General features: G+C 43.8%; 1 protein-coding gene across 1 annotated transcript in view; it reads right to left on the bottom strand.

Moving 5' to 3' along the window:
• Positions 1-13,553, bottom strand: part of ppp1r13l (protein phosphatase 1, regulatory subunit 13 like) — a 37,151-nt gene that overhangs the window by 15,182 nt on the left and 8,416 nt on the right. Inside the window, exons 2-4 of the mRNA XM_088345700.1 lie at positions 2,348-2,410; positions 2,125-2,246; positions 1,197-1,713 (exon numbers count right to left, since the gene is read on the bottom strand). Coding sequence (XP_088201826.1) covers positions 1,197-1,713; positions 2,125-2,246; positions 2,348-2,393 — 685 coding nt within the window. The 5' untranslated portion in view covers positions 2,394-2,410. The remainder of the gene's footprint in view (positions 1-1,196; positions 1,714-2,124; positions 2,247-2,347; positions 2,411-13,553) is intronic.

Here is a 13,553-nt window from a genome sequence, read left to right as displayed (position 1 = left end):
GCAATGCGAGCCCTTTTTTCCGTGATACTGTTACATCACATCCAACAAAAATTATTATGTTTACTTGGAGTTTAGAGTTAGTACTGCACTTGGAACGATTTTTGAATGAAAATGCATTTCCTCATGCAGAAGCTGGGCTTAGTTTTTATTAATTCGCCCATGCCCAGGGACAATTTGGAGTCACCAATACACCTGTCATGCACGTTTTATATATAGCAATATAGCGGTACACACGGATGCAGCAGCTCTTGGCTCTTCCATTCAGTGCTTTTTCTTTGTCCTTTCTATATGTTTGTCTGGATACATCAGTGTTAACTCACTTCACCCGACAGCAGCTTGTTGACATTGACTACCGACAAAAACTGGTAGTTTGTCGAGACTTTCATTATCGATATAAGATCCCCACAAATAGGCAAGACCGCCGAGTGCTTCGAGGATTGTTATCGGGTGCGGGAAGAGACAGAGGCAGCAAAAGCAGGTCCGGCCTACTGCTGCAGCGACACACAGGTCATCCCTGCCGAGTGTGTGTCTCACCAACGCTAGATCCGTTACCCATTCAACGGATGGAAACCGCTACATTCTTAAAAGTTGTATTTTAATCATCGCAGAGACCTGGCTCAATCTTAGGATCCCTAATGCTAGCGTGCAGCATCGCTTCTTGCACTGAAAGGAGAAGCCGTCCAATTTCGTTGTACTACAATAAAGACCAGTCATTCATTTTTGCAATGTGGGAGTAAACAGGAGTGCCCGGAGAAAACCCAGTAGGCACGCGGAGAACATGCAAACTCCGCACCATTTTCAGTTGCGCGCCGTGTCATTTAGAGGCTTTACGTTAGCGCCCATTCTCCTCTGCTCAGTGTGTGTTTTTGTGACACCTCTCAGAAGGGAGATCCTTGTTTTAACCCAGCCAACGAAACACGCGTGCGCGATAAATGAACGAATCATGACGGCTCCTCGAGCGAAAACATCTCGTTCTTTCCAGCCAGCGTGGACAGACGAATGAGGCTCTGTGCAAAAAAATGACCGTGCTGTTTTGTGCATTATGCCTCGAGAGCGTTGTCGGTGTTGCTTCAACAATGCATATGCTGAAGTAGGAAAGTCTCAGAGAAAACTACTTCGGCCCTTGTTTAATCTCCGAGACAAAAAGAGCCATAGCATACGTTCCAACCCCTGCAGTAGAACAACAGATCACTCACTTGGTTGTCTATAAGCAAAACTCCGGGGAAGCGTGTCAGCTACGGATTGTTGGAAAACCAAAGGGGACGGACCTCGATCGGGGCGAGGCGACCTTCGACCGTCAAACGGGCTGAGCCTATTGGGCGAGGGCGGGGATAGGTGCGAGGCGACGGTGCGGCCGGGGGACGGGCTTCTCTCTGCGTAGCCGACGGAGCCGCGGAGATTCCCATCGTAGCTACGCCTCTGGCTGTGGGGCGAATGCCTCGGGCTGTGTTGGCCGTACGTGTACCCGTCAGGAAGGGCCCGGGGATGCGCCCGGCTGATCTTGGGCGAGGAAAGCGGGCTGATCGACGGCGCCGGGGAAGTGGGCGCACTTTTCATCGTAGTGACGATGGAGTCATTCGGGTGGAGGGTGGCTTTGGTGTTCGGGTATGGCAGTGATGTAGAGCTGATGTTGTTCCAGCTACTCGACCCTTTCAGTGTGTTGGACGAGTTAGACAGTGGAGAAATCTGGTGCTTCATGCCTTCGGTTGGAATCTGTGATTAAAAGTAAAATAAGGCAAACACATTATCATACATGACAACGTTATAACATGAAAATGTCGATTTTATCACGCACTCTATTTTTCTGCGAGAAACAATCAGTCAACGAGCCGCAGCTGGCTCCACACGGGCGAGGCCAATTGGGCGCCATGGCAACCGTGACAGAATTACATAAAAAATGCGTCTTACTTCCAAAGTTTTCAGGTTACAAAGCTCCTCAAAGAATAAATTAAATTCGTAAGTAGAGGTACCACTGTATACGGTTTTATTTTATTCTGTAACTTAGTAATAAAAGTCCTAAACTAAACTGCTCTCTTCAGCTTTTTCTTTCATTTGTCCAAACACTCGGACCGGTCCCAGGAGTTGAACCTGCGGCGAGACACGGATTGTCTACGCCAACAGTACCTGCAATCCATATTGTTTTTCTGTCGGTACAGACGAAGCCTCCTTAAACATGGAAGTGAACTCTTTGTCGAGTGCATCGGCACTGGCCAATGATGCGTTCAGGTCATCGTTGATAGTTTGAACTGGAGAGGGCCGGACCACAAAGCAGACATTTAGTACAAGACAATGGAAAGAGTGCTTCAATTACTGACATACATTTCTTTTTCACAAGTGAGCTACTCACATAATAAGCTGCTGCCAAAGCTGCCCTGAGAAGTCATGGTGGTCATGTAGCGACGTTTAGCTCCTAGAAAACAAAGACAGATTCTTAGCACAAACAGATTCAGAAACAGTTAACGACATTTTGGAGCTTAGATGGCAAAAAAATCCATTCCTCAACGAGTAACCTATTATCACAATAATTCACCAACCATTTTTGTAATGGATTTTTTATGACAGTTTTGTCAGGACCAGAACGGAAACAGGACCCACTTGCGTGACGTTTACCACAAGTTTTATTGAAGGACAGAAAAAGGGGTGCGCCCACGATCCGGTGTTCGCTGGAGGCGGGAAGCAAATCGCTCTTGCAATCAGATTGTGATCCAAATACGAAAGTGGATCTTCTGTAGTGGGCGATTTTGGTGTCAGGAACGGAAAACAGGTCGATAGCAGCGACAGAAGAGTAAAAACGTGGTCGGGGTCAGGCGTAGTCAGGATCAAAAATGGGTCGTAAGCCGGGACAGGAGAGCAGACATAGTCGGGATCAAAACAGGTCGTAGCCAGAGACAAATGGGAGCAAAAACGGGACAGGCGGGACTAAGGGGTCGAAATAGGCTTGCCTTGTATACACTGAGGTTCGCAGACGGACTGACAACCGGAGATTGACAGGACAGGGTTTGAATAGGGACAGGGAAGGACAAGGAGCCAATCAGAGCCCGCAGTGGTTGGCGCCAAATGAGCGGGCACCGGTGATTCGCATTGGTAATCATGACACCAATTCTTACAACAAAATACCTGCTTTTTACAGATTTTTTTTCAACATCCACTATAAGGGGCCCTTTGTGTAAAATAATAATAATAATAATAATAATAATAACCCTACATTAAGATTTTTATACCAATAATTGTTCTCCTTTTTGGTCAAATATTGTGAAAACATGGGTGTTATTTTTGCAAATGATTCACCAAACTAAGGTTTTGCCTCTTATAATAATTAGAACCTGATAATAACATATTATTAGCATAGTAACTGTCATTACTGATGTGAATCACCGGTGCCCGGTCATTTGGCGCCAACCGCTGCGGGCTCTGATTGGCTCCCTGTCCCTACTTAAACCAGTTCAGTCAATCCCCTGTTGTCAGTCCGTCTGCGAAGCCTTTTTCAACCCTGACTCCCTTCCATCCCGTTTTTGCTCCCGTTTGTCTCTAGCTACAACCTGTTTTGATCCCGACCATGTCTGCTCTCCTGTCCCGCCTTACGACCCAGTTTTGATCCCGATTACGTCTACTCTCCCGTCCTGGCTTACGACTCGTTTCCGACCCCGACCACGCTTTGCTCTCCCAGTCCCGGTTACCGATCAGTTTTTCCGTCCCTGAAACCGCCATCGCTCTTCATGGAAGATCCACCTCCGCGTTCGGATCACAATCCAAATGCGAGAGCGACTTGCTTCCCGCGTCCAGCGAACCCCGGATCGTAGGCGCAGCCCTTCCTCTTTCTTTCAATAAAACTTGTGGTAAACGTTACGCAATTGGGTCCTGTTTCCGTTCTGGTCCTGACAAGCAACAACATAGTAGTAACATGTTATTTCAGAAATGCTTATCAAACTGGCAACAAATAAAGAAGCTTTCAGCTTCACAAAATTGGTCGATCCCCGATCTAAACAATAGTCAAATTGAGCATTTTTATTCTATCAAAATCATCAACAAAATAATTGAATCCCAAAACAAACTCTGCAACTATAATATTATCACAGTCAAGAATGTTCGACGAAGAAAACTGGTAAATTCTAATTACATTTGTAGTATTTATCTGCCTCGAGTACATCTAACAATTTAAAATGAAACTTTTGGACTTCAAACATCTCTGGTTCCACTTTTGTCCAATTTCCACCTGAAGAAACCTTTCTCAGTTTTCAGCTATGTCAAAGCGTTCTCCTTGAGGGACAAAACGTGCAGCCGCACATCCTTCACACCCTTTCTTGTGCATTTAAAATGAGCCAAAGGTTGCTGAAGAACTTTGATACCTTTCTCTAAAAGCAAAACAATATGACTAAAATGAGCTAACGTCTGGATTCTCACTCGTGGAGTCCAAATCTATGTGACTCACTTGCTTCGGGGCCCCGCCGAAACACCTGCCACTGGTCCTTTCCTGTCTGCTGACTCACTTTTGGTTTCAGGTCTTTGAGTTTGGCTTAACCACTGAGTCAAACACCTTCATCAAGTTCCAAGGAACCTTATCAGGTGGATAATTGACCTAGGGCTAAGCCCCGCCCTCAAATGTGATCAGCCAATCACAGTAGGGATAGCAGACTTCATACACTCAGACAGTTTGTTCGTTTTCGTACAAGTCAAGATGATTTTTATAGCCCGTAAACACAAAAAGTCCCAAAGGGCTGTACAGACTATAGCATTTAATTCCATGAAACTGGAATTACCGTAAATTCCGGACCATAGAGCGCACCTGATTATAAGCCGCACCCACCACATTTTAAGAGGAAAACCGATTTTGTACTTACACAAGCCGCACCTGTATATAAGCCGCATGCGCCCACATTAAAAAATGTAACACAAACACAAAATTAACCCAAACCCGACTTCAAGTCCCGCGGTTGAAACTGAATGTCCTTCATTAAAGTCCACAGTCCAAAAATCACAGCCGGCAAAATGAACGGAAAATGATACCGGTACTTAAGGTTTGATGCAGACCTGCAGAGTCCGGATCCCGTTGATAGTAATCCAAGGAAAAAAAAGTGTATATTTCCAAAGGTAAGGGTGGGAAAAATATACACAGCAGACCGGCTTTTTGGAATCCGTTGGTGATGGTGGATTTTTTGATGTGCCTTTCTTTTTGCATTTTGCATGATGAGGGTATGTTTACGCTAATTTAATTTATGCACAAGCCAAGAAGTTGCAGTCTTCCTCAGCGCATATATTCCACCGGTCTAAATCTTACCTTTTGTACTCGAGCGCTGGCGGCCGTTAGAAAAATGACATAAATTGGCCGCATCACTGAATAAGCCGCAGGGTTGAAAGTTTGGGAAAAAAGTAGAGGCTTATGGTCCGGAATTTACGGTAGCTGCTAAATTACTTGGCCTTGCCTACTAAAGTGATGCTATTAGCTAGCATCTTGGTTTGACAGAATGCTTGAATGCAAAGACATTAGCATTAATGGCCGTGTCTGCAACACTACTTTCACAATTTGTACAGTATGTCATGATGACTGATTAGTATCATCTGGGCCCGCTTCTTTGGCGCCAGCCGCTGCTGGCTTCCTGATTGGTTCCCCGTCCTACTTAAACTCCGTCCTTTCACTCACCTCTTGTCAGTCCGTCAGCAAACCTCTGTTTCTACAAGGCAAGCACTTTGACTCTGACTCCTGTCGGTCCCGCTTTTTGCACCCGTTTCCCACCCGTCCGTTCCTGTGCTTCCCGTTTGTCTACGGCTACAACCTGTTTTTTGACCCCGACCACGTCTGCTCTCCCGTCCCGGCTATCGACCTGTTTTTTCTAGCCTCGACACCACGATCTCCCGCTCCGGAAGATCCACTTCCGCATTTCGGAACACGTTCCGACTCTGTTGCTTCCCGTGTCCAGCAAGCACCGGATCGCAGGCGTTTCCTCTTTATCTTAATAAACTTGCGGTTAACGTTACGCATCTGGGTCCTAAATCCGTTCTGGTCGTGACACAGTATTTTCATGACCATAGGGCCCCTTTAATGTGTATTAGGAATGAAGTATTAAATTGTTGCGCTGCCTCTTTAAAATGGGAGGACTTTGAGCTCTGCTGAGCTCGAACAGGAAAGACAGGAGCAAGAGTAAAACAAGCTAAGGAGCTGATTTCACTCTCGTCTCATAGTTACACAGTAACACCCGGAGTTGAAATGTGATATTTGTTGTACACATTTTTACAGTATTGGAAAACGTTAGTTTGTGTCACATTTTAAACTTTAAAATATGCATAATCCCCATTTCCCGTTAAATAAAAGGCTTGGGGCGGCAGTGGCTCAGGAGGTAGAGCACTCGTCTTGGGATCAAGGGATCCCAGTTCGAATCCCGGCTCGTCCGTGTTACATGTCGAAGTGTCCTTGGGTAAGACACTGAACCCCTAATACCACCAATAAGCAGGTTAGCGCCTTACATGGCTGCAAGGCCGCTATTGGGAAATGTGGAGCACATTGTAAAGCGCTTTGGGAAGTCACATATAAATGCAGATCATTTCATTTCATTGTGTGAGAAACGTCATGCGTTTGGGTCCTGATCCTGTTCTGGTTCTTGACGATTATAAACAAACAAAGATACACATTTGCGTCCATCATTTGTCTGTATGTCACCCACAGAAGAAAACGTTTGAACACCAATGATTATATTAAAAAATATTTGCGAGAAGGTAAAACAAAATATTTACGGTCAGGGGAAAAATTTCAATTAAAATTGTCTGAAAACTCAACTGGAAGACACTGCTTTCCGGAATAATAATATAATTATTCTCATAATATCCCTGTTTTACATGAAACCCCCCCCCCCCCGCTCATTTCCAGTTTAGTCTAATGCAGGGGTGTCAAACTCAATTTACCTCGGGGGCCACAGGATAGAACAAACATTCCCTCGGGGGCCGGACTAGTAGATTAGAGAGAAAGAAAGAGAGAAAGAAATAAGACAAAGCGAAGGAGAGAAAAAGAGGGTGGGACAAAGAAAGAAAGAAAGGGAGAGAGAGAGAAAAAGAAAGAGAGAGAGAGAACGTGAAACGTGAGAAACAAGAGATAAAGACAATTAATGAGAGAGGGGGAAAGAAAGAGAGAGAAAGAAAAAATATCCGAAGAGAAATAGAAAGAGAGGAGAGAAAAAAGGAGAGGAAGAGAATGGGAGAAGGAGAGAATGGGAAAGCAAGAGAGAAAGAGAGACAAGAGCGAGAGAGAAGGAAGAATGGAAGAGAGAGCAAAATAAGGTAAAAAGACAAAGAGAGAGAGAAAGAGACAAAGAGAAACAAAGAAAGAGACAAAGAGAGACACAGAAAGTGAAAGAGAGAGACAGCGAGAGAGAGAAAAAGGGAAGGGAAAAAAGAGCGAGAGAGAGAGAGAGAGAGAGACAAATAGAAGTCCACCGTCTTTGTGAGAGGCACCTGGCTTTGGCAACATCAAGTGGACATATTTCAACCTACAGCTTGTTTTTCTCTTGCGCTTCACTGAGCGTTGGCTAGCGGGCCGGATTCAATCCCTTAGCGGGCCTGATCTGGCCCCCGGGCCGCATGTTTGACACCCCTGGTCTAATGTGTTACGAAACACAACACACCAAGTAAACCAACTTTTCTTATGAAAGCCTATTTCATCGCAGAGGACTAAAAAAGGGCATTGCTATTTGTTCAAAACACCCATAATGCACTGGGCTCACCAGGCTGCCCGCCTTAAAAAGGCCACTGTAACCAGACTGTTATTAAAACTCACTTAAGCTAGGTTTTTTTGTGATGCTGGCTTGGGTTGCAAACATGGCGGAAGCTTTCTGGCCACTAATCTAAAAGAAGGATGTTTACTTTGGAAAAAAATGTCGGAAGAGGAGGTTATTAAAGTTTTATGTGATATACTTTTAAGTCTGAGAATCGAACGACACTAAAAAAGGATATTTTGTAGTAATAAAAGGAGGGGCTACTTAGCTACCTCAGTTCCTCATGGGTTGAAAAATATTCAGCAATCCATTATCCCTGATTCCAAATTGCTGCAAGCAGCAAACAGCAAAGCACACTTGCCGGGCCTTGCAACTCTTTTTTTCCATACTATTCACCAAAAAGTGAACTACACTCAGCGGCAGCAGTCCATTATCCCCGGACAAGGATCCGCCAGAGCACCCTTTTTTGGCTGTTAATTCTACCTAAAACGAACTACAGTCGTGATCCATCATCTCTAATCTCATATTGCTAAGAGTAGGGACAAGAAGAAGGCGCTTTTGTAGGGAGGCGTGCCATTGTGGACCGCCTGAAATGAAATGCATGGTTGTGGCTGCTATCCATTATTCCTGGTTAAATATAGCTGAGAGCAGGGGCCGGCAGAGCGCATTCTTTTTCGGTTCTAGCTTCTGAAGTCAGGCGTTGTGGCCCACTTAAAATGAAATGGACTGTTTTGGCCACATCCCATGATCCCAGGTGGACTATTGCTTAAAGTGGGAGCAGAAAAAGCAAATTTGTGTTTGCTACCTCAGTGCCTCGTGGGTTGAAAAATATTCAGTAATCCATTATCCCTGATTCCATATTGCTGCAAGCAGCAAACAGCAAAGCACACTTGCCGGGCCTTGCAACTCTTTTTTTCCATACTATACACCAAAAAGTGAACTACACTCAGCGGCAGCAGTCCACTATCCCCGGACGTGGACCGCCAGAGCACCCTTTTTTGGCCGTTAATTCTACCTAAAACGAACTACACTCGTGATCCATTATCTCTAATCCCATATTGCTAAGAGCGGGGACAAGCAGAAGGCATTTTAGTCAGGAGGCTGAAATGAAATGCATGGTTGTGGCTGCTATCCATTATTCCTGGTTGAATATAGCTGAGAGCAGGGGCCGGCAGAGCGCATTCTTTTTCGGTTCTGGCTAGTGAAGTCTGGCGTTGTGGCCCACTTAAAATGAAATGCACCGTTTTGGCCGCATTCCATGATCCCAGGCAATGTTCCCTCTAATTTTCCACGGGTCTGAGCATTCACACAAAGTCGGTGAGCAACGCTTCAAACAACAAGGACCTTTATGGCGATATTTTGTCGCATAATATTAACATTTTTGGGGGCTTATTTAGTCGGTTGTAAGATACAGAACTGTACTTAATCACATTTTTTAGTGGAAGTACAATGTTGGCAACAAGATTCACTTGATATAATTAGAAATTATTTGAATGCAACACAAACTTTTTCTTTGTGTCTTTGTGTTTTTTTTCTACTTTTTTTAAAATTCTTATAATTTTTTCCAAGCTGTTGCTTTTTTCTTTTTGTTCTCTATTTACTTTTTTCCTACATTTCTTTCTTTTCTTTTTTTCTGGCTTTTTTCTAAATTTTTCCTTTTTTTCTCTTCCTTTTGTTCTCAGCTTTTCACTACTTTTTCATTTTGGTATTTTTTTGTTCTATTCCCCCCTTCTTTTAAGTCATTTCGTGCATAATTTTACATCATATTCGGTCATGTTGGGATTAAAGAAGCAAAAACAACCTGAAGAGCCGTTTAGGACCCGAAGGAGCCGGTTCCTTTTAGTGAGCCGAGCCGAAGAAGCCGGTTCTCGACAAACTCTACTAACCTTACTTTTCAACTTTGTTCGACATTGACTTCAAAATACCGCATTTAGGACACAACATCAGGGAACCTGTGAGTTTTTACCTTCATGCACTGTAACTTTGACTTAAGTCGCTTCTTAATTAGTAATTTTGAGCCCTCATTTTTGTGCGCTGGCTAGATTTTCTTGTGCGCAGAGAATGTGCGAGCAGTGCGCAATTGCGCACGCACGCAGTTTAGAGGGAACACTGATCCCAGGTGGACTATTCCTTAAAGTGGGGGGGGCCGAAAGAGCAAATTTGTGTTTGAGTTTCACTTTTCGCAGGTGGTTCTGGTCTCATTGACTACGAAAACCGAGGGACATCTGTACAACAAAACTGTTGATCGGTCAAATTGTCTTATGTGTGTAAATTTTTTTCAGTCAGGAACAAGTATCATGATGAGTGACAGTTTCCAAATAAGAACTATTAGCCAGGCCCCTCGAATGAGAACATGTTGTGATTATCGATGCAGGACTCTCCGCCGCATTCCACAGCAGTTATTCAACGTCACACAAAGAAGCAGACTTCTTATCTTTGTCAAGAGCAGTGCATAACACAAAGCCAGATTACACACAGTTCAAGTCCTGGTCTGTCCGCCGCACATCCTGGCAACGCGTCGAAATCCCCCCCACCCGCGCTCCATCCGTTTAAACCCACCCCGTTTACTGGAACGCTTGCTTCCCAAAAACAGCTATTTGTTTTCTGTCCAGAGGTCATTCGGAGTTACGCAAGGGTCCGGTTCACTGTTAGGGAAGCGACTCAAATATGTGGATTGGCAAAAAAGTCAAACTGTTAACAGCAGAGCGACTTGAAATGAAATGAAAGATTTTGAAAAATTAGGCGATTGTGACCGACCTCGCAAGGTATTGTGATACTGTCATGGTATGTGATTTGCATGTACTAGGGGTATCTGTACCTGGTATCGGTATCATTGACGACTCAAGAGTTGAGTATCAGTATTGTCCTCGAAAATAGACTATTTAACAGCCCAACTTCTAATACATATATTTTCCCTAAGATAAAAAAATCTATATTCAAAATGGCGACTTCATAGTATTTTCCTGCATTTGTCTGTAAAATACATTTTCAGTATACAGGTAAACCAAATGTTTGTTTTTTAATTTGGAAGCGCAGCCATTCAATTCTCTAGTTCTTAATCGCATTGTCATAAGATACCTCTATCGATAACTCGAAACTTTGTATCAATACTTACCCATCTACATTACAAAATGCAATATTTGATTAACTTGTCATGATTAACCTATGTGATGCACCTGTGCCCGCTCATTTGGCGCCAACTCTGATTAGCTCCCTGTCACTATTTGAACCCCGTCCTGTCAGTCCCCTGTGGTTAGTCCGTCTGCAAACCTCTGTTTTTACAAGGGGCAAGCCTTTTTTGACCCTGACTCCCGCTTGTTCCGTGTTTGCTCCCGTCTGTCTCCAGCTACGACCTGTTTGATCCCGACCACGTCTGCTCTCCCGTCTCGACTTATGACCCGTTTTTGATCCCGACCGCGTCTACTCTCCCGTCCCGGCTTACGACCCGTTTCCGATCCCGACCGCGTCTACTCTCCCGTCCCAGCTTACGACCAGTTTCCGACCCCAACCACGTTTTTGCTCTCCGTCCCAGCTATCGACCTGTTTTTCCGTTCCTGACACCGCCATCACCCCTGACGGAAGATCCACTTCCGTATTCAGATCACAATGTGATTGCGAGAGCGACTTGCTTCACGCGTCCTCCCTCTTTCTTTCAATAAAATTGTGAGAAAACGTTACGCGATTGGGTCTACCCTGTGTGCTGGTCGAGGCATAACTATACAGTCCATATGTTTTATAACTTATTGCCTTTTAACAAATGACTAATTAGGGGATTTTTTTCAAGAGTAAGATTGTGTTTTTCTTGCTAAAACAACTTTTGTCATCTTGTTTGTAAGTAATTAACGTGTTGAGGTAAAATGACAAGTGCCTTCCTTTACTTTCCTTATCTTTGGTATTTATTACGCTGTAAAGTGTCCTCAAAGAGGTGGTAAGGATGACACAAGAACAGACGTTTTTGCCTACTCTCCTCTCCTGATTTTCGACTTTTTCCCGTTCCCGACACCGCCATCGCTCGCCACGGAAGTCCCACTTCTGCGTCTGAGCAACCTACTCCCCGCGACCAACAATCTCTGGATCGTGTGTGCACTTCTTTCCCTTCTTCCCAATGAAACTGTGAGAAACGTTACGTGAGTGGGTCCTGTTTCCTGTCTTGACATCTATGGTTTGCAATAGTTTGGGGTCTGTGTAGCATTTTGATACTACTTGTGATAAAGGACTATCCATGACTTGACTTGAAATGTCTTTGTGAAATTTAATCTCTAAAATGAGACTATCCATTTAACTGTAAAAACATTTGAATGACATCACAGCACAAAAAGGAAAAGAAAACTTTAAACGTGATTTTTTTTCAGGTTTTTGATCAGGATAAAGGTGCATGGAAAACCGTAATTCAAATGGCCATATATTCACAATAGTTCATCATAAAGCTTTGACTATGGTATCATAATGGGTGCACATCTCCGACGACCTCTCCTGGTCTGCAAACACCAGAGCGGTGGTAGGGAAGGCCCAGCAGCGACTACATTTCCTGAGAGTGCTCAGGAAAAATCATCTAAAACAGCAGCTGCAGGTGCCCTTTTACAAAGCCACAGTGGAGAGCATTCTAACGTACTGCATTACGGTGTGGTATGCTGGGTGCACGGCCGCAGATAGGAAAACGCTCCAGAGGGTCTTTAAAACAGCCCAGAAAATCGTCGGTTGCTCTCTGCCCAGTCTGGAGGACATTGCCTGCTCTCGCTACCTCAGCAGAGCAGAAAACATCATCAAGGACAGACTCTGAGACAGTTTCTTCCCCAGAGCCATTACCACCCTAAACACACACCGCACAAAAAACTGAAAACTCTTGCAAACACACTACCTCATACAAACGTAAAATGGTACTCATGTCTATGTTTCTTGCACAATGTTGACAATTTTTGTGCACTATGTTGACTATTTTTGCACCAATTGCATATTACACAAACCCTTACGATACCAACTGTATGTAACATCCTACATGCCGTCATTTCTTTGTGTAAATATCGTGTCAATTATAACTATAACCTTATCCTCCTTGTTTTATAACCTTATCTTCTCTGTTCCTTATCTTCTTGGTTTCTTTACCTCACTGTGAATGTGTGAAACTGGAGTGTCACACCCAATTTCGTTGTCACAATATGTTAACCCATTTTGTAACAATGACAACAAAGGTATATTCTATTCTATTCAGGTACAGGGGTCCCTTTTTCTTCTCGGGAGTTTTCTACCCAAAGCCCACTTAGCTATGGGGAAGGAATTTAAATGAATGGAACAGCAGCGAGCTCTTATGATTTAAATCGGGAAGTATTTTAAGTATATGTTGATAAGGTAACAGAAAACACTTTTAACTCAAAGGAAAATGATATAAAGATTCTGATATAGATGAAAACCTATTTACCTATGTACAGTATTTGTCTTCCCAGCGGATTGTTAGGCTTTACACTAAACTCTTATAACTCTTTTGGAGTCGGCTACTTAAAACATCAAAATCCTCCAAAGCAAAGCACTGGACTCTGCAACTCTGTTGATGACAATGTCATGGTCTATTGACATGAGAATTTCCTTTTTATTGTATGTCAGGATGAAGACAGTGAGCCTAGTTTTCACACATTTGAAAGCAGAGAAGCTCCACTCACATGCAACCTGAGTACAGGAAAGACTCAACAGGAACTTATGTGCCAGCCCAACGACATCGTAGGCATCTGTGAGGAAGATATATTGTGAGAGGACCTGCTATTTTTTGTCATTTATTTTTTCCGAAAGCTTTTTCATCTTTTTCTAATTTTATTTTACCGCTTTTTCTTATTTGCCTTTACTGCTTTCCCTTCCTTTTTT

This window comes from Urocampus carinirostris, chromosome 10 (assembly GCF_059441175.1).
Source record: "Urocampus carinirostris isolate Australia breed hairy pipefish chromosome 10, RoL_Ucar_1.0, whole genome shotgun sequence".
Lineage (NCBI taxonomy): Eukaryota > Metazoa > Chordata > Actinopteri > Syngnathiformes > Syngnathidae > Urocampus > Urocampus carinirostris.
Note: the sequence above shows the minus strand (reverse complement) of the source record. Positions and strands in the feature narration are given on the sequence as shown.